General features: G+C 39.6%; 1 protein-coding gene and 1 long non-coding RNA gene across 2 annotated transcripts; one reads left to right on the top strand and one right to left on the bottom strand.

The window, feature by feature from the left end:
• Positions 1 to 2,668: 2,668 nt before the first annotated feature.
• On the bottom strand, positions 2,669 to 4,329 carry LOC122062900 (transcription factor MYB93-like). Its single transcript, XM_042626573.1, has 4 exons — positions 4,254 to 4,329; positions 3,874 to 4,141; positions 3,091 to 3,783; positions 2,669 to 2,940 (listed from the first exon to the last, which is right to left on the bottom strand). Exons 2-4 carry the CDS (start codon positions 4,137 to 4,139, stop codon positions 2,904 to 2,906), a joined length of 996 nt encoding a protein of 331 aa, XP_042482507.1. The 5' UTR covers positions 4,140 to 4,141; positions 4,254 to 4,329; the 3' UTR covers positions 2,669 to 2,903.
• An 8,286-nt stretch (positions 4,330 to 12,615) lies between these two features.
• LOC122062895 lies at positions 12,616 to 26,210 on the top strand. Its single transcript, XR_006135130.1, has 4 exons — positions 12,616 to 12,765; positions 12,899 to 12,994; positions 14,329 to 14,439; positions 25,905 to 26,210. It is a non-coding gene; the product is annotated as an uncharacterized LOC122062895 (long non-coding RNA).
• Positions 26,211 to 26,516: the final 306 nt, after the last annotated feature.

Below are 26,516 nucleotides of genomic sequence, written 5' to 3'. Positions count from 1 at the left end.
TCCGGGTTAAATTCAGGTTAATTGGTCAACGACCCGGTCAACCTTTGACCGAGTCAAATAGTGCACATGAGTTGACCCACTGTGTCCCGGGTCAAATCGGTAGGGTTTCCGAGTTGAACCGGCAATGACTCGCCACCATTTTTTATTTTTTATTTTTTCTCTCTCCTCCGGTAGTCGGTTTCCGGTAATGTGTGCCGACGCGTTCGGAGGTTTTCGGTGACTTGCGGCATACCACCGCGACCGTCTTCTCGTGATCTATAACTTTTGTGAAGAAAGTTTTTCCATTCAGGATCTTTAAGTGATGGTAAAATTACGATTTTTATGATTTTCATGATTTTTAATCAAATCAGGTTTTAAGTAATAATCAAAATCCTCATGTACAAGAAAAATTCAATCGATTCTTGTCCCATGTGGTCTGCTCTGATACCACTTATTAGAACTCCTTATGGGTTTGATTTTGAAACCCTATTGAGGAAACCACACAGGAAAAACAAGAACACGAATCTAATAAAATTATGGAGGATCGATTTGTACCTTTCACCTAGTATGCTGAAGATGATTGATGTTGGTCACTCCCACTTTCGCTCTATTGGCTTGGCTATGGATCTTCTACAACCCCTTAAACCTCCTTGGTTCTCTCACTTTAGTGGTAAAGTAGGGAAGAGTGAATAATGGTTGTAGGGACCCAAAACCTAGTATTTATAATACTGTCCTGCACTCAAAACCCTAAACCACAATGGGTTGAGCCAGCATATCCCTAAGCTTGAGAGTGGACCGAACCGGTTCATGCAATTTGACTCTCACCCATTTAATCAACCCGAATAATTAATTTAGCCCATAAATCCAACAGTCGGTAGTGGCTTCAGTTCTTCAACATCGACCCTACTCAACTTTTCGTCCCATTCAATTCTCCTTCACTCACCATAGATAACTAAGCATGTAAATGAATAGTTGAAAATTCATATTTGATTTATATTCGTATCCATTTAGGGGAATTCATATTCGAAAACTAGTTGGATGCAAATATGGATAGTCTCATATCCAATAGTATTGGATCTGTTTACAAATGATCCTTTAGAGAAGGATCTGTTTACATCCCTAAGGTAGCACTGCTCCATATTTCTGATGTGTCCCTTTAAATTCCCCTTGCAAGCAACAAGTTGTTTGAGGGAATGCTCTAACCGAGCAGGTTAGGCTTTCATTTTCCTTGTAGGATCTTTTCATGTTTAGACACTGATCCGGTGAAGAAGATAAAGTGACCCCAAATCATGGTGGAGTGTGGAGATATTGTTCCAATAAACTACTTCTAGAAACATGAGTCTTCATCCAAAACTAGCTCTCTATGGCTGCAACAAAATTGAATGTTTTCTTTACTGATACGTCTTACAGGTAAAGCAGAAACAGTAACTAGTTTGTCTACTTCAATTGATTAAGCATAATCCACACAATTGGTGTGTTAAGTATCACTAGTTAGTCTCCTCACTGTTTGAAAATGTGCATGAGGGGGTTATTTAGAAGGAATTGAATATGACATGGTTTGGATGGTTACTTCTCCCTGATTATAAATAACATATAAAATTATAAATGCCATGAGATGAAAGCTTTAGTTTGGAATCTCAACATATTCGGCAAAAGGTAGGTAGGTTAGTTGTTTTTTCTGGGTGATAGGATATACCTACTAAATATCATGGAGTCCCTTCTAGGACAAGGTTGGCTTGTAAGATGAGACTACTAATACTGTACTCCTCGCGTTGAATAAGAGCTTTCATTACACCTCACGTCCATCACTATTAAATATAGTAATCTCCACTTGAAAGAAAACTTATCCAGTTAAAATTGGATTATCATTGTCCTTCGTCCTTAATACTCGCAGACCTTTCAATAACATGAACTATGTGATCAACACCATCTTCGTAACTTCCATTTTCGATGTGTGTGTGTGTGTATATATGTTGAGAGAGAGAGAGACAGGTGCAGGCCTAGCTTGTGCTCTTTGGTTGGTAAAGGCTGTTGCAAATTGCAACAGTCAATAGCTTATCTCCAAAGGAATACTCTTTACCTAATAATTAACAAATAATCTGACTTTTTCTGCATCAAAAAGAACAAAAGGACTTCCTCTTTACAAAAGCTTATTTATAATAAGGATGCTTATTAATGTTGATTTTTTTTTTTTTTTTTTTTTTGAGCTTATACTTTAAGACCCCTTTGCACAGAGAATAAGAGATGAACATCCCTAAACATATGGAAAAGTTTCCTCATTTTGTGACTGATCTCCACTTTGACGTGCCTTCTGTCTTCTCAAGGGTCAAATGCCCATGTCATTCATTCACTATGAATCTATCCCTTCCAATTGAAGAATGGGTCATTTTCAGGCTTCTATGCCGTGTCCAACAACTCTACAAACTAACTCTTTTTAAAACCCAAAATACAGTTTGTCATGCTTTCAGCTAACTTGCTCTTTTCTAGCTGTAGGCTTCCATGAAATTGTTATGAATTATTTTGCACCTTTTGGCACATGTGGCTCACATTCCATGGGTCCAAAGTGTCAACAATCTTGATATTATCATTCATCAAAGTCATTCCTTCATTAACTAATTCCAGGATAAAGTAGAGAAAAACAAAAGGATCATAGATCAACACGTTGAAGTAAATTAAATTAAATGGGAAGAATAATACAAATGAAGCAATCAATGGGGGGGAAAAAAAAAACCAAATAAATAATACAACTGATACTATCTTTTTTTTTTTCTTCTTCTTTTGTGTACAACAAAAGCCTATGAATTGTTTCTAATAAACATAACATAAATCTCCTTTCGTAAAGAAAACTATGAATCAAACATTTGGAAGGTGACGAGCAACTGTTCAGAAATCTTCCTTGACATATATAATCTGAAAACCTTGCGCTACGATGTGATTGGCCAAGATAGGCTAGATGATTGGCTGCAAAAACAATGGTCAAATGTTAATTTATCTGCAACCACCCAATAAAAAACAGAAGGGAAAAATTGAGGCCAATCAAGGAATCTTTCAACCGGTAGAACTACTTAACAATAGAACTAAAAAGTCAGTAAAAATGAATATAATACTCACTTGATTAATTCTCTCCAGTAAAAGTCACTGGTTTCATCGTCTAGATTGAAATCTCCCAAAGCATCAAAGGTGGTTGAGGAGGATGAGGGAGCTGAGATTTCATTGGGATGAATGATCTTGCTGTCCATTTGGTTGACAATGGTAGACTCTGGAGAGGCTGAAACTGATGCAGGACAAGGATTTGCAGTAGTAGGAGTGGCATATGAACTGTTAAAGCTGGTTGATTGTGGGATTCCAAAATCTAGAAAACTAGATTGCATTTGAGTAGGGTTAGCGGCAAGGCCATGAGGGTTGTTAAGAAGTCTTTGGAATTGGGTGTTCGATTGGACAAATTCATTGAGGGCGTAGTCCCGGAGGCGATTCAAACCCAAGAGATTAACTGCTTCCATATTTGGAGTTTCACTACTACTACTACTAATAAGTTGAAGTAGATTCAACACTTTGATTTTGGCTAACTGATCTGCAGCATCTACCTGTAGCCCGAGAGAACTATCCAAAGGATTCATTTGATTGAGGAGATTTGCAGCGGCTAGCAAATGAGGGAGGTCTGAGAGGAAAGTTAGATCAGTTCTAGGTCTATGGGTTATGGGATCAATACCCATTTGGAGGAGTTTTTTCCTTAGATGGGTATTCCAGAAGTTCTTGATCTCATTATCAGTTCTTCCTGGGAGATGGGTAGAGATTGCTGACCACCTGCAATAATAGACAAGAACGAAACTCAATCACTCACTCTCCAAATTCTGTCTCAATGTCCATTTATAAGTACTATCAGCATAGACTTACTTGTTTCCAAGAACGGAGTGAAGTTGGATTATAGTTCTCTCCTCATCCTCAGAGAATTTTCCCCTCTTGATATCTGGCCTGAGATAATTAGTCCATCTTAACCTGCAACTCTTTCCACATCTATTCAATCCTGCAAGCTTAGGGAGTGCTCTCCAGCTTCCATGGCCATGTTTCTGAATATAATCCATGAGCTTCTCATCTTCCTCGGGCGTCCATGGACCCTTCTTCAAACCAGAGACGTCGCAACAAGGTGACCTCCCCATCATCCCTGAATTAAGCAAAGATTGAAATCAATCTCAATGATACCTGTATTAAGTAGGTTTATAGGGCAATTTTATAAACTTTGAATAACAAACAAAGCAAGAAGCAAACAAACCAACCTGAGATTAGACTATGCGTTGGAGGATAAAGGTCGGAATAAGTTGGGAAAATCTAACAGAGTAGTCCTGCTTTTATAGTGCTTTGATGTTCGGAAATAACATACTACTCTTTTGTGTGTGGAAGACGCATTTGCTCACGAAAAGAAGTCAATGTATATAACATTGTAGTGGAAAACAATACACATGTCAAAACAAGTCATATTAATATTTTTGAACATTAAAAATGTGTCCTATCTTTACTTGTAATACGGATTAAATCCTTTGAGTTTTTTTTTTGAAAAGAAATTTATGCATTATAGCTTAACCAACGTTCAAGTTCAAATGCATCCCAAAAAAAATAGAGGGGGACATACCCTCTCATTTAAGAGATTTATATATTCTCAGAAGGGGTGTGAACAATTAACACATTTGTCACTTGTGTTTCCTAGAGTCTTCTAGGTGTCCTAGGGTCTTAGATTGGGTCTAAGTATGTCCCTTGGGTATCAAGGTACGAGATTTGGTCTTGACTTGGCCAAAGAATGAAAAAATCCCTAAAAATCTGTAGGACCCAACACAATTTGCACTCTGGGCGACATAGATGATAATTATCCAATGCTGGCCAATGTGCAAATAGTTTCAGCCAGAATGCATCTAGCGTCAGCTCTGAGTCAATACAACTCTGGATCAATTCGACTCAAGGGATTTGATCCAATTGGGTTTACCACTCAATTTAGGACCAGTTTATGGTATGTTGGGTAGTCTTGGTCAATTCTATCTGTCAAAGCCATTAACCATTTGCTTTGATAACATTTATTCATTTTTAACCATCCTATGCTAGAACAAAAGCAAAATAATATTGCCCAGTATGAGGATATAGCATCGACCGTAAATATATGAACAATTTGTGTCTCAGGGGGTTCCCACCTTTTTTTTTTTTTTTTTTTTTTTTTTTTTTGTGAACCAAGGTGTCCGGGCTAGCTTAAGCACACCTAGACTAATCCTCGGGGAGACAAGCGTAGCAACCCACTGCCACAGTCTCTACTTAAATCGTAGATGCACAGATGGGGAATCGAACATGGGACCGTGCACTTATCCACACAATCCCCAATTCGCTCTAACCATCTGAGCAACCCATGGATGGGGGTTCCCATCTCATCATTGTATAGCCCTTCCAAGGTTAACAAAATGTCGTGTCTACATAAAGCTCCTCTTTGACTAAGGTTGTGAAACCTTTGAAAGTAAAATAAGTGATTCTTAGATAGGACATTTCGTTGGGTGAGCAAAATATTTCGGTACCGTGCTCAAGGGTACTGATGTAAAAACGTGATAGAATATCGAAAACGACATCATATTGATAAAACATTGTTGAAATTAAAACCAAGTGAGGTGTAAAGCATGTAAGGGTTGATATTGGAAAATAAGAGATCATAGGGATATTAAAAAAAAAAAAAAACTAGTGGTAGTCTTACTGGCTTCGAAACTCGAGGATTTTGAAAAATTAAAAGTAATAAAAAATTTCGTCAACAACCATATCGGCTATGGCACCCCAGGTTTTGTAGTTGTTAAAGTTTGGAAAATTTCAGTAGGCAACCATATTGGCTATGGAACCCGAGTAAAATTGTAGAGGAAGCGTACCTGCCCTTCAATTGAATGCTTAAAATGTGGGTTTGAATGCTTACACTACCATTGCTTGAGCTGCCTGGGTTATATATGTCACTATTACTCGGGCTGCTTGAATTGTAAATGTCATCGTTGTATGAGCTACTTTGATCAGGTATGTGCCATTGCATGGGCTGCTTTACTGGGAATTAGATTGGATTATTGCTTGGTGCTTGCTTTTCTAGGGGCTGTGATGGCTTCACTGGGGTGATGGATTTATATTCCATTTTTTAGTCCTTTCAGTACTTGCTTGAATTGTGATTCACTAGGGAGTGCATATATGTTGCCAGAGATTATTGTTTAGTGGGGAGTACCGGAGTACAGGAGTACACTCCTACCACTTGGGGAGTGAAATGTCCATATGGTTATGTCATGGGGCCCACTAGGGTGTGGAAAAATGTCCACCCATTTTCTATTTTTTATTTTCACTTTCTTATCTTTCTTTTTCTTTTTTATTTTAAAATGTACTATACTTGGCCGATGTCAGACAAATGGCATAGGCCATCGGACAGGGCACAAATAGCATTGAATCTATGATGGACATTTGAGCTTTTATGCTTGTTTAAGTAGTTCCAAAGGGGCTTTAAGCTCATTTTTCCTCATTGCCTTAGGTCCTGTAAGCTATGGAGAGTGAGTGCTTGACTCCTTGCTTGAGAATTTTCAAGATCACTTGGATTTGAAGTTGTATTAGGAAGATTTTCCTTCCTCCTTGGTGTTCTTGCACGATTCTCCATTGATTAGGGAGTTTGCTAGGGTGTGATTGAAGGTATTTGGGGCACGCTTAGGTGTATAAGAAGGGGTTTAGGGTTCTTTACCAAACCATTCAATTCACCTTTTCTTCTTTTTCTCAATTTTCTCTTTGTGCAACCTAGAAACCCTAGGTTTTTTTGAATGTGTGAGCCATGCCACCCAACGATAAGGGAAAGCAGTCATTAATTGAGAAGATACCTCTTATGATCAGGAGGCTTAGGCCACATGGAGACGACATCTCCATTCCTGAGGCTCAACACGTTGTATGGGAAGCATCACTCAAGCCTTGAGCTTCATCTCCTTCGTGTATGGATAATACTTGTTTTTCGACCACCATTGGAGTGATTATGAGTACGAGAATGATGAGCATGGTCGACGGTAAGTGTTTTACCTCTTGAACATGTAACTTTTTGTATAAAAAGATATACGTGGGGCTTGTTATTCATGCTTAGTAGAATGCCATATAGGGTTTGCCATGTTTAGTAGAGTTCGTCATCACCATGTATTATGGATCAATGCTTTGAATTGTTCTGTTGGATTGCACTGCTTATCTATGTTGACTTGAATTGCTTGGCTTGTCTATGTTGACTTCAATTGCTTTTGTATGGCACAATTTTTGTATTTAGATGCCTAACTCTTCTTATATTTGTTCGAAATCAATTAAACTTATATGTTCCTAACCCAGACATGTGAGATTTGTTTATGAGCCTAACGAAATGTTTTGTCTCACCATGTGTAGTAAGGAACTACTAATTTTAATAAGGGTTTCTGGAACAAATTATTGATGTATGCCTCTTGTTTACCTTGTACATCGTTATGTATAGTGATATGCCCACTAGTCATGTTGTTGTAGATCTCGCCAAGGGTGACAAACTGACTAGACCCAACTATGACATGTGGTATAGAAAGATGCAATATCTGTTTGATGAGAAAAATTACCTTGAGTACTTGACCACTGATATGAATTAACCTGTAGAGGGTATTGCCGCTCAACATCGTCGTGATATGGATGCCCACAATTCGTGGGCGAAAAATGATCATAGTGTGTGCTTTATTATGTTAAGCACTATGCACAATCAATTGATTGATGATTATGAGAAATGTACCATGGCTATGTTCATGTGGGACTAGCTCAAAGTTGACTTTAGAGGTACATCTACTACAACATTAAGTGATATGACCTTGAAGTTTGAGATGTATAAGATGGACCCTAAGCACACAATGCCAGAACACCATAGGGTGATCAATGACATGATTCGAAAGCTAAAAGATGCTGAGACCACCCTTATTGACGAGCAAAAAGTTTAAATTGTTATTAGGACACTACCTGATTCTTGAAGGCCCATAAAACTCGTTCTCACACACAATGATGGCATAAAAATTTTGTTGATGTTATAAAACATATGGAACTTGAGGTGGATTGCCTAGAGGCAAACCATGTACCTATCCTAGTCGCTCAGGGAGGCAAATGCAAGTTTAATCTTAAAATACAGAGCAACCTAGGAAATCAGGGTAGTACTGAGAACCAGGCGCCGAAAGAGGGTAACCCCACAAAGTGCAAAAGAGGCAAGTGTGGCGGGAAGAAGGATTTATCCTATGTCAAATGCTACAGCTGCTAACAGAAGTAGTATTTCGCTCGTGATTGCATTGAGTCAAAGAAGGTACCATTTATATTTCACTCTCTTTGTACATTTGTTTGTACCCATGTTTTGGTTGGCCATACACAGTCTAATTGGATTGTGAATACAGGAGCAACAAAACACATAGAGCAAGATCGAGAGGGCTTTGTAGATTTCACGTGGGATAATGGATCTAAATTCTACAACTAAGACAAGATATTTTACAAAGAGGTGTAAAGCAGTGATGTTTATGCTATAATGGAGCCTTTGTGGTCAATTTAGAGCCCTTTTGGGGAAACCAGGCTAGCTAGGCTTTTCCGCAAGTAAAGCAAGAACAACAATTGACTCTTGTCATGTTTCAGTTAGTTTCATCCTCTTCCTATTATCTCATCTTTTCGTTTATTTCAACTCCTCCGTCTTAATATTTTACTCAAAAAATCCCCATAAAGTCTCAGAGCAACCCACGAGGTAAGCACAAAACACCTTCCAAACATTAGCAGAAGAAGGGATACGGTGGAGATTTTAGGTGGGTGTGGAGGAAAATTGATTAGTATTTATTGAATGGGTTGCTAGACTATGGGTGCTTTCCTTGATGATTGCCTTAGTCGATTTCAGGGACGGGTTGCCAGAGACGAAGAAGAAGAAGAAGATGGGGTTGTAACTGGTAAACGGGTGAAAATGATGGGTATTTTGAGTGTTTAGAAATATCAAGGGAGAACTAGAGGTAAAGGTTTCAATATAGGAGAGTATCAAAAAAGAAGGTAAGAGTAGGGGACTCTTAATAGATATAGGCTTGAGTATAAGGGAGTGATAGTTATTGCCCCTAAATTAAAATAAGGAATTCTTTTGAAAATCTTATGCACAAAATCCCATAATTTCAATATTCATGGCCAGCCAAGCCAATCAAGCTTTGCTTATTGTGCTAGAATAGGTGATCACTGGGAAGCTCTTATACTAAATTAAAAATAGTAGTACTATAGTAGTATGTAATAACTGTGTTCCAGTTAGTTGGTTCCTTTGTTGAACCCAAGTGGGTCCTATTCTGACCCATGGTGGGTCCTTTTCTCTAGCCCAATATGGCCATGTGCCCCCACCTCCTCAAAAAAAAAAAAAAAAAAAAAAAAAAGGAAGAAGAAGAAGAAGAGATCAATGGGATAAGTTATAATTTGCTTCTTTGGTAGAAGATAATATCTAAATGATACCATAGAAGGATGGTTTCATTTGTGCATGAGATAGAATTCACTAAAAAGTGGCTTTGTGGTGCAACTTGGGCTTAACTTGAAGCAGCCTAAGCCTGTCAATCTGAACAATTTGTTTAGGTAGAGCCCTAGGGCCATTAATACGCTAGCGGATGAAAAAGCCAAAGATGGAGTGTTGAAGGAGAATATATATATATATATATATATATGTATGTATGTATTATGGCATTTGGACCATTGTGAAGTCCTTTTCTCCCCAGGTGTGCGGGGAACTTGTTAGGCAGAATGTAATATGATTTGTCTCTTAATACATTAATAAACGTGGTACTCATCCCCTCGCCTTTCGCCTACATTGCCACCATCTCCCTACACAACCATCATCAGCCAGCCTCGACTTTCCCACTATCTTACCCTCATCACCACACTCCTCCCCACTAAAGCTCTTAGTCCCATTCCTCCCTCCCCCCACACCACCTCCCACACTCATGCCTACCCCTAAAACTCACCTCTACCCCCCAATGCCCTAGCACTTCCCCTACCTTTGTCTCCCCCTCTTGACCTCTCTCTCACCCACCTTGCTCCAATCACATGTTCTCTCTCTCTCACTCTCTCTCTCTCTCTCTCTCTCTTGTTCTACAGCTAAATTGTAGCCCACCACCCACAAAACACCTTGCCCCCACTATTAGGGATATGCCCACACTCCTATAGTTGGCTTTGATGATAACAAACATATGAAGGTATTTCACAATTTTCCTTTAAGTATTATTTTGTAGAGACTTCATATCAAAGATCGAATTTAATGAATGAAAGAAAAAATAAAGATTGAAATCATCAAATGAAGAGTATCAACAAGTCGGTATCAATGCTTGAAGAAAGTATCAGACAATATCAAACTTTGAGAAGTCAAGACATGAATCAAAGACATGGAATTGCAAACAAGAAAAAAAGAAGATGAAGTTTCAAAAACTGGAAGTTTCAAGTGAAGAAGAAGACCCCTAGGGTAGAATGATTGTTTCTATATAATCTGTAAACTTCCATACATATACATGAATGCACCTCATGCATTTACATTGCACCATACTGAAATGACCTTAGGACATACTTTGACCAAGTATGAAAGTCCCTAAGAAAACCTCTTTGACCTAACTTAAGGGTATTTTGGGTAACCTTAAAATTGGTATCAAGAGATAGACCCTCCATGAAAATTATAGAAAATGGAGTCATAATTTCAACACAACTAGAATCGGGTCAATCCGAGGTTGGACCAAAAAGTTACGACTGAAACACTAACTACTAGTTAGTTTGACAGTAGTCTGTCAAAATATATATAGAATTGCAGGAGGCCGACTTGTTGAAAGTGGAGGTCGACTTGCATTGTTCGAGGCCTTAGGAGGTCAATCCCTGCCTACCTGGATGAACTCCAATAGCTAGTTTTTTACTCTAATGGCTCTTGTGGGTTGACCCACTACCGATGGAGGTCAACCCCTGGACCCAAAATATGACCGTTTGAGTATAATTTGTTGCCTAAAATGACCATCTAATCTCACCTATAAATACCTCTAATGCTACTCATTAATAAACAATTAATCCTAACTTTGGAGGAGCATTATTTGAGCATTATAAGTGAGATTATTCTATACCATCTCTTGAGTTTAAATTCTTAATTTTTTATTCAAGAGGAACTCAAGATTATCTACAAGTCTTCATCTATATCTTGTCATTTGCATTGTAAGCATTAAGAAGACATCAAAGGTGCATTCTATCGTCATTGCATATTTCATTCATGCACTAGACAAGAGGTAATTCTCTTTTATTCCACTTCTCCATTTTATATTTTACATCAAGTCTAGACTTTACTTAAGCTTGTGTAAGAACCCTCTCATCCTTGTAAGAGATTGTAAGGTTTCTCGTATCCTTAAGAGAGTGTAAGGTGTCTCTCTATCTTAAAGGAGATTGTAAGGTGTCTCTCTACCTGAAAAGGGGATTGTAAGGACCCTCTCATCTTTAAGAGATTATAAGGACACTCTCATCATTGAAAGAGATTGTATGGATACTCTTATCCTTAAAAGATTGTGTAAATGTTTTCCTCCCTGCCTACTGTACTGAAAGGGAAGAGCTAATGGAATACCTTGCAAGTAGATCTTGTAGGGAGTTTACTAGACTCAGGTTGAGTCGAACTACTATAGATCTTGTTGTTGTGTGATTGTAATCTTTTTATTTATTTCGCATTTTTATTTACAATCACACTTGGGATCCATAGTTTCGAAAAGACTTAAATTTCACTAGCATAACCTATTCATCCCTTATAGGTTATTTCAACCACCACTTGAAACTTACACGTCCACCACCTCTATTACCTCTATTGTGATACCCTACTTTCTAAATCCGGTCTAATTACCCGTATTGACTTGGTTGATCATATAGGGGTTAAACCAAAGCGAACTAATGCAAGTACCATATTTCATATGGTAGCAAGAGTGACCTTGAACTCGGGTTGGCCCAACAAAATCAAGCGGGTACTAAGTTTAATATGTGCACCTAAGCCTTGCACTTGCATGCACCACGAGGCCATGTACAAGAAGTAAGGGTACATGCTAGTAATTTTGGGTGCTTATGCAATTTAATTATAAGTATGAGTTTGTCCCTATTGAAGTCCAAGTGGAACACTAGCAATGGGCTGACTAGAATGGTATATCCACCTGAGATATACTCACCTGAGATATACCCACCTAAGATATACTCACCCGAGATATACCCACCTGAGATATACTCACCCGAGATATACCCACCTGAGATATACTTACCCGAGATATACCCACCTGATATATACTCACCCGAGATATATCCACCTGAGATATACTCACCTAAGATATACTTACCCGAGATATACCCACCTAAGATATACTCACCCGAGATATACCCACCTGAGATATACTCATCGGAGATATACCCACCTGAGATATATTCACCTGGGGTATACCCAAATGAGAATACCCACTTGAGAATACCCACCTGAGATAAACCCACCTGAGAATGCCCACCTGAGAATGCCCACCTGAGATGTACCCACCTATAACTAAAAGATATTTTTGGGGGCCCAGGTATAAAAAGGGAGACATTTATTGTCTTTTCCCTCATTAATGGTAATTGGTCAGTGGGAGAGTAAAGAAGAGAGAGAAAGAAAGAAGAAAGGAAGAGGAGGAAGAAGAAAGAATAATGAAAATCGACCGTAGAGCTTCACCAAAGCTAGGTCATGGGATTTTGAGCCCAGATTTATGATCAACTCATCGGGATCTTCGATTTGAGGTAGGTATTGTACACATTCTAAGGATTCTTGGGGAAACCCCCTCTTTTTTATTTTTGACACTTGGACCTTGCTAATATTACATGGATAATCAAATCTAAGGACTAATGGATGGTGTGTACAATGATTTTGAAGGATTTGGAAGGAGTGCTGGTGAAAATCTAGAATATTTGAAAATTCTTGAGCAAAAGAAATGAAATTTGGGGTTTCATTGGTGTTCTTAAGAAAGAGGTGAGAATCTCCTTCTTTCTTTTGATTTGATCTTAGATCTAGATTGAGGATACATTATTAGACCTTAGATGAGTGATTTAAGTCACCAGATCGACCCCAAACAAGTTCCCCAAGCTGAAGAGAAGATGGGGAAGAAGATGGGAGAATTTCGTTTCAAGACTGGGTGGTGTTCCAGGCTCACCTGTCTTTGAGTTTCTAGTGTAACCAGCGGACATGAAATTGGTGGTCTACGAAGCCCTTCTGTCTTTGACTCATGGCCCCCTATCTTTCCAGAATGCCCAGAGTGGGTCCAAATTGGATGGGTAACCCCCATTTATAATTCTAAACCCAATTTTAGTGTTCAAACAGTATAATTTTGACCCCAAAATAGTGAAATGATAAACCACTATGTTTATGATAGGTTACACTTATTATATGTATACCCACACATCGGATCTCTTACGTGCCGGGTACAAGCATCGTGTACATATACAAGTAAATGGGGAGTGGACTCTGATTTAATTTCAGAATGTTATGCATCATTTAACATATGTTAGTCTAGCCATATTATCATGCCACTTGTGTGTAGACTAGACATCACATATGCCACATCATGCAATTGAATGTCCATTTATATAATATGCTATGCTTTGTGTTTTGATTGAATATTTATTATGTCTTGATGTATGTGATGGAGGAATCTCATTTGGATATGATATGCATGCTAGATTTTAGATGTCGTAGTAGGCTTAGAAACGAGTGCATGGTGGCTCGTGTAATGGGACACGATGCCATCGTGTAATCATACTATGCTCATGTAAAAGCATGCAGCTAGGATTTATATACCCCTTTATGCTATGACCCCTCCCAACTAGGGTTTACGTGTTGGGTTACTATTGGAGGAAAGCATCGGGTTGTGGTTGTCGAACTCTTGCAGCAATTAGAAGTATGTATGGCTGATCGCTAAGACAGTTGGTAACTCCGGTGGTATATTCAGAGGGCCAATCATACTACTTTTATTTTGGATATAGTCACCTATTTACTTTCTGTCATTTAAATTTGTCGAAAGTTGGCTTCCATTTTAAATTCTAGTACCAACGGTGGGCCTTCTCCGATAACCCTATGGGCGTATCACGGGATGGGGTTCACAGCTCATACCCGGGGCATACGCGTACTGTGGTTATGAGTAGTATATAGCCTATGACCTAGTAATGTTGTTAGGTTAATAGGATTAAAATGAATTGCATACATATAGACACATATGTGTTGTGACTGTTTGTGTGGTTTTCTTTGTGTGGTCTTCCTTTCCACTTACTGGGCTCTTGAGTTCATCTCACATGTATAACTCTTTTTAGGTGATTTTGTAAGTTATCTGCCTAGAGATCAAGAGGCGGGCCCCACTGTGGAGTTTCTCTCTAAGGACTGGTGGGTCCCTGATGAGTTCGGGTATTATATCAATTGCACATGTGAGGATTGTGCTACATGGCCGCAGTGACTCCTGAGTGATTCTTTTTTATTCTTTTTGATATAGTCCCTTTTGATTATTTGATGCTTAAATTGTTATATTGTTTTGTATATATCATGCCTTTGGGCCCAAATGTATATAACTTTTATGACTAAATTTGGGTATTAAGTATTTGGATAACAATTATAGGTATTATTATGAACAGGTATTCCATTGAAAATATAGGTCTTAGTTTAGTAGATGTATGTTGTATTGCAATTACTGCATTGTTGATCCTGGTAGATTTGTGAGTTAACCAGAGTTAACTCGGTCATCGGCTCAGTTCTATTTGAGTGGGGTGTGACAACGGTGGTATTAGAGCACGATGCTCTACCGCCTATAGCATATTGCTTAGACCATATAGAAACTATAATAGGTCTGGGGTGGGCGAAGATAAAAACCTTATGAAAAATTAAAAATCCTTAATTAAATGTAAAATTTGTAACTCTTGCATTTCATGGTATGCATGCATTGATAGAATGAATCCTGGTTAATTAGTTTTGAAATTGTCATAATTGAATTCACTTTTTAGCGAAAATTTTAACAAAATTTCGACAGCATAATGGCTTAAAATGAGAAAACCAAAAAAAATTCAACATGAAACCTGATAGACAACAAAAATAATATGATAATAACATATGGTGGCCGACACGACCACTATCAAACCACACAGTTTAATATAAGCAAACCATTCAAAAATTTATAATTTCTATCAAAATCAAAATTCAAACTTTAAATACACAAATGAAATAAATTATAAAATGAATGACAGATGTTATCATTGCTTAAAGCTATACTAGTCCGATCAGATAAGTAAAGCATAAAAGTTAACTATAAAACCCAAAATAGTTAAGATTGTCAGATAAAGCTAAAAATTCAAATAAGAATGACAAATAAAATGTCAGAGGAGGGTAATAAGCCATCAGCCGAGATTACTAGTCAGAGGTCGCTAGAGACATCAAAGGGCTCTCTTAAGTGAACCCTAGAGTCGATGCCAAGATGCGTGTCCCAATGAGTGAATCGATCATGGAGGAGCACCACTCCCCTCTGTATGTGTCAGAAATCCATAGAGATCACCCTAGAAGAGTGGCACATATCCTAAGTGAGTTACTGAAACCTGGACTCCATCTCTCCAAACTATCTCCACATCTGGAGCTCTCTACTAGTATTCTCATCCACTCTCCTGAGATGCTCCTGCTCCCTGACCTCTCTAAGCTGAACTCTAAGCTTAGCCTAACCTTCTCTCAAGGTCCTCAACTCTGATAGTAGGTCCTGTAGGATAGATGCCTCTCCGGTAGGTGGGAAAGCTGAGGCCTATGTGCCAAAAGCACTAGGGATATCTGGGTCACTAGCTCTGGCTGATCTAGAATCCCCAACTCCAAGGAAAGCTGGATCTGCTACCCTAGTATCCAATGGCACCTCCTCTAAGACCTCCTCCTCTCTGATATCCTCATGGTCAGGTACCCCCTAGAAACCCTCCTCCTGGTACGGGAAATAATCTCTGTCATCCCTATCATGCTCATCCTCCCCCTTCTCCTTGGCTACTTGGGGCTCTACCATCAAGGCTTGCAAGTTCATCTACCTTAAGTTCCTTTTAGTGAACTTGTCCCTTGGGACCAATCCCACCTCCCCAGAAAGGTCAACCACAAAATGCTCGAAGACTCGAGTGAGAGCTCTGCCATAGGGTAGGTTTGCATCCTCTGGATTCATAGCGTGGTGGTGCATAGACCTCAGCATGAAATAGGGAAGGTACAGCCTAGGTACATTACCCTCAAGGGCAGACAACAGACAGGTAGCCAGGTAGGTTGGCATGAAACCCACCTGATTCCTATGACCACTCCTCGGAGCTAGGTTGAACTGCATCAATCTGGCAAATACCTTGCTTGCAGGGGAAAAGGCTAACTCGGATGTAGGTCTCGCACGTGAGCTACTGATCACCTTATAGATGTGCTCCTGCATGTCCCGGCTCATCAGTGGGCCTATGCCTCTGGTCCCAGGAGGACCGTAGTAGTGGATTCCCTCTGAGGAGATACCCATAATCTCTGCCAGTCTATCCACAGTAAGGATGATCTCCACACCCTTCACCATACTGATTATGGCAAACTCCCCCTCCTCCTCTGTAGCCTCAAGGTTGCAGTAGAACTTTCTCACTAAGCCTTTGTAGCATGGTCAATCAATGTTGAGGATAGACTCCCAACCAAAAGCAGAAAACCTCTCTAAGAGGTAAATACGGGAAAAATGCTCCACAACCACCTGTTTCTCCAACATCATAGGTAATGAGCAAAAAGTACCCCATGAGGATGCAACTCTCGAACTATAGAAGACCATCTCATCAGAGTCGGATGGGTCTTCAGGATCCTCCCATTCTCTAGATGGTGATGGGGCTAAAGAACTAGACCCCACCTCTTTCTTCTTGACCTTGGAAGCTTTCCTTTTCTTTGATGGATCGATAGGGTCCTTGCCTTTTTGTGGTGGCATCCTAAAAATGCAAAGAAAAGAGATAAGCATGTGATGTAAAATGAGAAGTCAAAGTATAAGGAGTACCAAGTTGAGACAGATAGTAGAAGTGGAATCAAAGAAATGAATATAATGAGCTATGATAGCATATGGTAGAAAGTTTTAGAAAATGTGATCCAAGATAACATATTACAAGTTATCAAACCCAGATGCCTAAACCGGCCAAGTGATTCAATGCATAAATAAGAAGGATTAAGGTGATGGAAATCACTATGTAAACACAAGTGATGCAAGGTGGTTAATGAGATGGTGCATGTGGTGATTAAGATATACAGTGATCCCAATGAGATGTAACCTTAATGCATGAACAAGTCCAAGAATATAGAATACGAGTAGATCCTTCCAAGTGAACACGAGATACAAGACTAAATTAAATAAGAGATATCATATCACTATTGGGTTCAAAATAAGAAATGAAAGGATTTCAAGCAAGTATACCAAGCATGTAGGAAATTTCAAATTTGGGAACCTAGCCAAGTGAAAGGTATACATTTCAATGGAAACAATTATTGATGATTCTAATATGCTTGAGGAACTATGATTCAAATGTAAACAATGAATTCAAGAATGGCTAGGTATAAAATTTCCTAATGTTGTTGCCCTCTCTTTTTGGGCAAGCTTATATAAGGGTTGAGAACAACTATGCCGTCCAAATTGGGGCAAAGTTTGCAATGGCACGAATAGAGAACACAATAGAATCCCAATATTGCAATGGAAACAAAGAAATTCATAATTGGAATGCTAGATTGACATAGAGGAATTAAATGAACATTAGAGCCCCAAAATCGATGGTTAGGGCATAAAAAAGGGAAAATTTTCTCCAGTGTTTCTATTCTACAGATGAAAGTACTAGAAAACCATAATCTAAGCTCTACATTAGCATGTAAATGGTTTTTAATGGAGGAAATAGAAGGAAAAAACCAAAGTTCCAACCACATTGACAATTTTCCAATCGAAAAGAGATAAACCTAGATTTTAGAAAGAAAAAGAGGGTTTATGAACTTACCTCAATGATTGTAGGAGGGAGAATACAACTTGAATGGATCGTTGCATCGATTCGGCAAGTTGAGTCGTATGGAATCACCCAAGAATCCCCTGATTTGGAGTGAAGGAGAAAGGAGAGAGAATAGGCAGAAAAAACAGGGGTTAAACCCTTTAAAACATAGGTCTCTAGTAACTCCGGCGGGTATAAAATCAGTGGGGTTTAGCCAGCCATGCCCACCAGTCTTTAGCTCATCGATTTTGGCAGTGGTTGCCCGATGCCACCCGTGGGTCCTACATGGCTTGCATTGGTGGGTTTGAAAGTCATTTTTGAAGAATTAGGAGTTTATAAGGGAGATTTAGCTGATACATAAAATGGAATGCAAATTTGGATTTTAAATTTTCATGTGCACTTGTCCTCGATTGTCTTGGGATGGAAGTGCACAAGATTGCATGCTAAGCTTTGAACAATTGTGTAATGAGTTGTAATACTAACTTATACGAAATTTTCATACGTATTAGGTACACTTAACGATGGTACACACTAGATCCGAGGGTGTCGCTCGAGGTGCACCTCAGGGTCCTCGTCTTGTTGGTAGGCCACCAATCAATAGGAGGCCTCAACCTACGGGGCAAGCACCTAACCCACAACCCCAAGAGATAATTGATTAGAATGTGGCTCATGAGGATCCATCCATGACTACACTTCCTAATCCTCCACCGGTACTTACATCTAGTGATGTTGAGAACTTGATTCAACAATTCAATCAGATTCTCCATCAGCAGATTCTCCAGTAACAACAGGCATTTATAACTGCTATGCAATAGCAATGGTATGCTGCACTACCAGGTCAGCCTCCCCAGGTAGATATTCCACAAGGTCCAACATGAGGCCCTGGTGTTGGGGCACAAGTTAGAGGTACACCACCTGGCATCAACCCTCAGAACCAAGTGGAAGGTACACCACCCATACTACCTCAGGGTACACCTCCATAGATGATGCCACCTCCTTACCCATACCATCCGATATATGCATCATATTTTCAGTCGATGGACCATATCACACGAGTGATGGAGTCATTCAAAAGGAACCTACCACCTACATTCACTAAGGTGGGAAGTGATCGATGGATTCAAGAGATTGAGAAGATATTTGAAGTGATTAAGTGTACTGATGCTCAAAAAATTATCTGTGCAGGATTATAGTTTAAGAATGAGGCTAACTCCTGGTGGTAAGCCTCAAAGGTCATATTGTTTGCCACACACCCAGAACCCACATGAGAGCAATTTAAGGAGTTGTTCTTAGCAAATTATTACCCTCAGAGTTTTAAAGACTGCAAGGAAGCAAAGTTCTCAGCCTTGACTTAAGGAAGCAAGTCTGTCCTTGATTATCAACAACAGTTTGAGGCTCTATTCTACTTTGCACCCCCTCACATGAAATTGACTGAAGAAAAGGGTAAGAAGTATTGAAGGTATCCATTGGCATGATACTTGAGGTATTAGATCTCACAGACTATGCCTTGATTCTACAGAAGGCCAAAACCATTGAAGACAAGCTGAAAAGTGAATCATCCCTTACACCTAGAGTGTCGAAGAGCGCGAGCCCTTAAGCGGATTCGGGTGGCCCGAGTAAGAATTTCCATGGATTATATGGATTTGGTCCTTCATTCAGATAACCCTATAGGCCATTGGGTTATCCTCCTCGACCCGCTGGTGGGTTGGGTACTACATCTTTTTACCTGAATATTAGTACGGCGCCCACAGCTACTAGGCCACCTCGCCCTCCACTTGCTATGGGTAAAGCTCAGAGAGCTTTTGCTCTGGTTCAAGCTTTGCAGAACCATTGTTTTAATTACCATTCATATGGGCATTTTACTAAAGATTTTCGAGCCCAACCAGCCTTACTAGCCAACCAGCCTTCTGGGTACAGACTTGCTTTGACTCAAGGGAGTCAACCAAAAGGAAGGATGTATGCTTTGTCAGCTAAGGAAGCCGAAGCTAGCACAGAAGTGGTAGCAGATATGATTTAATTTGAGAATTTTCTTCTGGTAAATATTGATGACATGCTTCACTTATATGCATTGTTGTATTAGGTGTCCTACCTATATCAGGTATACCAACATATGTCTTGTTTGATTTAGGGGTTTTGCATTCATTTGCATCAAAGAGATTTGCTGAGAAACTGGACATGACACCCAAGATATTAGAGTATAAGATGATATTTAGTATACCTACAGGAAAAACTTCACAGTTGAAGGAAATATATGGGCCATGCATCGTTGAGATCAGTGGAAAGCAGTTAGATGCCCAACTCATCAAGTTCAGCATACAAAACTTTGATGTTATACTAGGCATGGATTGGTTACATCGAGCAAGTATGATGTGTACTAAGAAATAGATCAAGGTGATCGATAATGAAGGGAAGGAACTGATACACCAAGCGGATATGATAAAGCAGGCTAAGAAGGTCCACATCTCCGCTCTGCAAGAGATGAAGTTGTTGGAAAATGGGTGTCAAAGATACCTAGCATCAGTGATTGATTTAGATGCAAAGGTCACACCTCTAGAGGAAGTAGAGGTAGTTAAAGAGTTCCCAAACGTCTTTCCTGATGATCTGACTTAACTACGACCTGACAGGGAGTTGGAATTTGCTATAGATTTTATTCCTAGAGTTGCCCCGATGTCCAAGGCTCTGTACAGAATGGCACCGGCAGAATTAAAAGAGTTGCAAGTACAGCTGAAAGATCTGTTGAAAAAGGGATTCATATGGCCAAGTGTATCACCTTGGAGTGCTCCAATGTTGTTTGTTAAAAAGAAGGAGCCTACGTATGTGCATTAATTACCGAAAACTGAACAAGTTAACCATCAAGAACTGGTATCCATTACCATGCATAGATGATATGTTTGATCAGCTACAAGGTGCTAAGATATTTTCAAAGATTGACCTCAGATCCAGGTATTATCAACTCAAGATAAAGAGTTGTGATATACCAAAGACAACCTTTAGAACTCAGTATGGTCATTATGAGTTCTTAGTGTTGTCTTTTGGGTTAACCAATGCACTAGCAGTTTTTAAGGATTTGATGAACCGAGTGTTTCATGATGTTCTTGACATGTGGGTTATTGTTTTCATTGATGATATCTTGATCTACTCGAAGTCAGAAGAAGACCGTGCAAAACACTTGAGGATGGTACTACAGAGACTAAGAGAGCAACAGTTGTATACGAAATTCAACAAGTGTGAATTTTGGATCAGACAGGTTGGATTCCTAGGACACGTGGTGTTTGAAAATGGAATCAAAGTGGATCCAGATAAGGTGAGAGCCGTAGTAGACTGGGAGGTACCCAAGAGTGTAACAGATATTAAAAGTTTCACAGGCTTGGCAGGTTACTATATACGCTTCATCGAGAACTTTTCTCGAATTTCAGCACCAATGACCAAGCTGACTAGGAAGGTTATAAAGTTTGATTGGTCAAGGGAGTGTGAAGAAAGCTTTCAAGAGATGAAGAAGTGGCTACTGTCAGCACCAATGTTGACTATTCCTAAAGGCACAGGTGGAATGACAATGTATACCAATGCTTCCAAAGTTGGATTGGGCTGTGTACTTATGCAACACGGTAAGGTGGTAGCATATGCATCCAGACAGTTGAAGGACTATGAAAAGAACTACCCTACCCATGACTTGGAGGTAGCAATGGTCATTTTTACCTTAAAGATTTGACGTCACTACTTGTATGGTGAAAAGTGCAAAATATATAGTGATCACAAAAGTCGTAAGTATTTTTTCACCTAAAAAGACTTGAATATGGGACAAAGGAGATGGCTTGAGCTTATGAAAGATTATGATTGTGATATTCAGTATCACCCAGGGAAGGCCAATGTAGTGGCAGATGCATTAAGCTAGAAAGCTCAAACTATGTCACTTTCCTATCTAGCTGTCAGTCCAGAGCTCGTACAGGAGGCGATGTTAATGGATAAAATCCTCTTATATGAGGAAGTGACCTTTGAAGTAGGGCACCAGTCAGATGATGCTCAACAGTTGACCATGTCCTTGGAAGCTCTATAGGTACACTCTTCCATTAGGGAAGAAATCATAATGAAACATCCTTGGATCCTGAGTTGCAATAGATCAGGGAGAAGATTCAAGAGCAAACAATGAATGACCCTAGCTTTTCATTAGCCAGTGATGAGGCACTGTTGTTGTGGGGCAGATTTTGTGTACCCTGTGATGAGGCAATACAAGACAAAATAGTAAAAGAAGCACACAATTCTGAGTACTCTCTTCACCCTGGAAGTACCAAGATATACAAGGACCTAAAGCAACACTACTAGTAGCTAGCAATGAAGTCCACAATAGCTCTATGTGTGTCAACTTGCCTTGTATGTCAAAAAGTCAAAGCTGAACGATACTGACCTTTTGGCACTCTTCAACCACTCCTAGTACCCAAATGGAAGTGGGATAACATTACAATGGACTTCGTCACTGGACTACCACGTATACCCAAGGGAACGGATGCAATTTGGGTAGTAGTTGACAAGCTTACTAAGACAATTCACTTCATTTCGATCAGGACCAATTAAACCATGGATAAGCTGGCACAACTTTACATGGATAATGTTGTACACTTACATGGTGTACCAGTGAGCATTGTATCAGACAGAGACCCAAGGTTTACCCCCAGATTCTGGAAGAGCTTCCAGTAAGCCTTGGGATCACAATTAAACCTAGGTACGACCTTCCATCCACTGACAGACGGACAGTCTGAGCGAACCATACAGATATTAGAAGACATGCTTCGATCCTGTGCCATGGAAATGAGTGGCAGTTGGGAGGAATATATGCCTCTTCTGGAGTTTGCTTGCAACAATAGCTACCAAACTACAATTGGGATGGCTCCATATGAAGCATTGTATTGTAGAAAGTGCAGAACTCCTCTATAATGGGACAAAGTAGGTGAACGTCGAATGCTTGGACCAGAGATAATTCAGATGACATGTGATAAAGTCAATGTCATTAGAGAAAGAATTAAAGCATCCCAGTCACATCAAAAGAGCTATGTAGATAGTCGTAGGAAAGAAATGAAATTCCAAGAGGGCGAATAAGTGTTCCTCAAAATATCTCCTACCAAAGGTTTGCACAGATTTCACAAGAAAGGCACGTTAAGTCCGAGATATATTGGGCCATTTGAGATTTTGAAGCAAGTTGGGGTAGTAGCATACATGTTGGCATTACCACCTTCCCTCAGCAGTGTTCACATTATCTTTCATGTATCCATGTTGAAGCGGTACGTTCATGATCCATCCCACGTGCTACCTGTGGAATCAGAATATTTAGAACCTAATATGACATATAAAGAACATATGGCTGAGATCTTAGGCTGGAAGGTGAAAACTCTCCACAACTGCTCTATTGGTTTTGTGAAGATTTGGTGGGGCCAACCACCCGATCGAAAAGGCATCTTGGGAGAAAGAGGATAATATTCAAACCTTGTATCCTCATCTTTTTGAACAACCAGGTACTACAATTTCGGGGATGAAATTTTCAAAAAGGGGGGGGGGTAATGTGATACCCTACTTTCTAAAGCCAGTCTAATTATCCATATTGACTCGGTTGATCATATAGGGGCTGAATCAGAGCGAACTGACACAAGTACCATATGGAATATGATAGCAAGAGGGACCTTAAACTCGAGTCAGCCAGACAAGACCGTGCAGGTACCAAGTGTAATATATGCATCTATGCCTTGTACTTGCACGCACCACGAGGCCATGTACAAGAAGTAAGGGTACGTGCTAGTAATTTTGGGTGCCTATGCAATTTAATTATAAGTATGAGTTTGTCCCCATTGAAGTCCAAGTGGAATACTAGTAATTGACTGACTAGAATGGTATACCCACCTGAGATATACCCACCTGAGATATACTCACTCAAGATATACCCACCTGAGATATACTCACCTAAGATGTGCCTACCTAAGATATACTCACCTGAGATATACCCACATGAGAATACCCACTTGAGAATACCTATCTGAGATATACTCACCTGAGAATGCCCACCTAAGATGTACCCACCTATGACTAGAAGATATTTTTGGGGGCCCAGGTATAAAAGAGGAGACATTTATTGTCTTTTTCCTCATTAATGGTAATTGGTCGGTGGGAGAGTAAAGAAGAGAGAGAAAGAAAGAAGAAAGGAAGAGGAGGAAGAAGAAGAAAGAAGAATGAAAATCAACCGTAGAGCTTCACCGGAGCTGGGTCTTGGGATTTTGAGCCCAAATTTATGATCAGCCCAACGGGATCTTCGATTTAAGGTAGGTATTATACACATTCCAAGGATTCTTGGAAAAACCCCTTTCTTAAACTCTCTTTTTGATTTTTGGGAAAGAACCCACTTGGATCTTACTAATCTTACATGGATAATCAAATCTAAGGACTAATAGAAGGTATGTACAATGATTTTGAAGGATTTGGAAGGAGTGTTGGTGAAAATCTAAAGTATTTGGAAGTTCTTGAGCAAAAGAAGCAAAATTTGGGGTTTCATTGGTGTTCTTAAGAAAGAGGTAAGAATCTCCTTCTTTCTTTTGATTTGATATAGAATCTAGGTTGAGGATACATGATTGGACCTTAGATGAGTGATTTAAGTCACCGGATAGACCCCAAACAAGTTCCCCAAGCCGAAGAGAAGATGGGGAAGAAAATGGGAGAATTTCGTTTGAAGATTGAGGGGTGTTCCAGGCCCACCTGTCTTTGAGTTTCTAGCCCACCTGAGTTCCCAGAACTTAATTTCTGGGCTCTGGTGGCGGGTATGAAACCGGTGGGCTACGAAGCCTGCCTGTATTTGACTCATGCCCACTTGTCTTTTCGGATTGCCCAAAATGGGTCCAAATTAGATGGGTAACCCCCATTTATGATTCTAAGCCCAATTTTAGTATTCAAACATGATGATTTTGATCCAAAAATAGTGAAATGATAAACCATTATGTTTATGATAGGTTACACTCATTATATGCATACCCACACATCGGATCTCTTACGTGCCAGGTACAAGCACCGTGTACATCTACAAGTAAGTGGGGAGTGGACTCTGATTTAATTTTAGAATGTTATGCATCATTTAACATATGTTAGTATAGCCATGTCATCATGCCACTTGTATGTAGACTAGACATCAAATATGTCATATCATGCATTTGAATGTGCATTTACATAATATGCTATGCTTTGTGTTTTGATTGAATATTCATTATGTCTTGATCTATATGATGGAAGAATCTCATGTGGACATGATATGCATGCTAGATTTTAGATGCCGTAGTCAGCTTGGAAACGAGAGCATGGTGGCTTATGGAATAGGATGCGGTGCCATCGTGTAATCGTACGATACTCATGTAGAAGCATGTAATTAGGATTTATATACTCCTTTGTGCTTTGAACCTTTTCAATAGGCTGGGTTACTATTGGGGGAAAGCATCGGGTTGTGGTTGTCGAACTCCTGTAGCGGTTAGACGTACGCATGGCTAATCACTAGGATAGTCGATAACCTTGATGGTATATTCAGAGGGCTGATCATACTACTTTTATTTTGGGTGGAGTCACCCATTTACTTTTTATCATTTAAATTTGATGGGAGTCGGCTTGCATTTTAAATTCTAGTACCAATGGTGGGCCTTCTCCGATATAACCCTATAGGTGTATTGCGGGATGGGGTTCGCGGCTCGTACCCGGGGCATACGCACACTGTGGTAGTGAGTAATATATAGCCTATGACATAGTAATGTTGTTAGGCTAATAGAATTAAAATGAATTGCATACATATAGTGCATATGTGTTATGACTGTTTATATGGTTTTCCTTGTGTAGTCTTTTCACTTACTGGGCTAGTGAGCTCATTCCACGTGCACAACTCTTTTTAGATGATTTTGTAGGTTATTCACCTGGAGATCAAGAGCTGGGCCCCACTGTGAAATTTTTCTCTGAGGACTGGTGGGTCCTTGATAAGTTCAGGTATGGTGCCGATTGCATATGCGAGGATTGTACTACATGGCAGCAGTGACTCCTGAGTGATTCTTTTTTATTCTTTTTTATCTACTCCCTTTTGATTTCTTGATACTTAAATTGTTATATTTTTATATATATATCATGCCTTCGGGCCCAAATGTATATAACTTTTATGACTCAATTTAGATATCAAGCATTTGGGAAACAATTATAGGTATTATTATGAACAGGTCTTCCGCAGAAAATACAGGTCTTATTTTAGTTTAGTAGATGTATATTGTATTGCAGTTACTGCATTGTTGATCCTGGCAGGTTTGTGAGTTAACCAGAGTTAACTCGATCACCAGCTCAGTTTTGTGCGAGCTGGGTGTGACATCTACCACCTCCCTGGCCTCTTTGTCCTCCATCCCTAGTGTGGCACTTTGAAACTCCCTACCCCGTATATAACTGAACCCAACTCCCACATCCCAGACCCCTCTTCCATCGTCGGCTCTCTCTCACCCTCCATCCTAGTTCCTTTAACCCAATCCCAGTGCTAT

This window comes from Macadamia integrifolia, unplaced genomic scaffold (genome assembly GCF_013358625.1).
Source record: "Macadamia integrifolia cultivar HAES 741 unplaced genomic scaffold, SCU_Mint_v3 scaffold1135, whole genome shotgun sequence".
NCBI classification, from domain to species: domain Eukaryota; kingdom Viridiplantae; phylum Streptophyta; class Magnoliopsida; order Proteales; family Proteaceae; genus Macadamia; species Macadamia integrifolia.
The sequence above is the reverse complement of the archived record's forward strand: the minus strand, read 5'-3'. Positions and strand labels throughout refer to the sequence as shown.

What these genes read in the sequence shown, in the direction of transcription:
- LOC122062900 (XM_042626573.1), bottom strand. Translation starts at nt 4,139, where the DNA reads ATGATGGGGAGGTCACCTTGTTGCGACGTCTCTGGTTTGAAGAAGGGT. An exon ending in CACTCCGTTCTTGGAAACAA is followed by an intron (nt 3,784 to 3,873) that starts GTAAGTCTATGC and finishes CTATTATTGCAG; the next exon opens with GTGGTCAGCAATCTCTACCC. An exon ending in TACTGGAGAGAATTAATCAA is followed by an intron (nt 2,941 to 3,090) that starts GTGAGTATTATA and finishes TTGTTTTTGCAG; the next exon opens with CCAATCATCTAGCCTATCTT.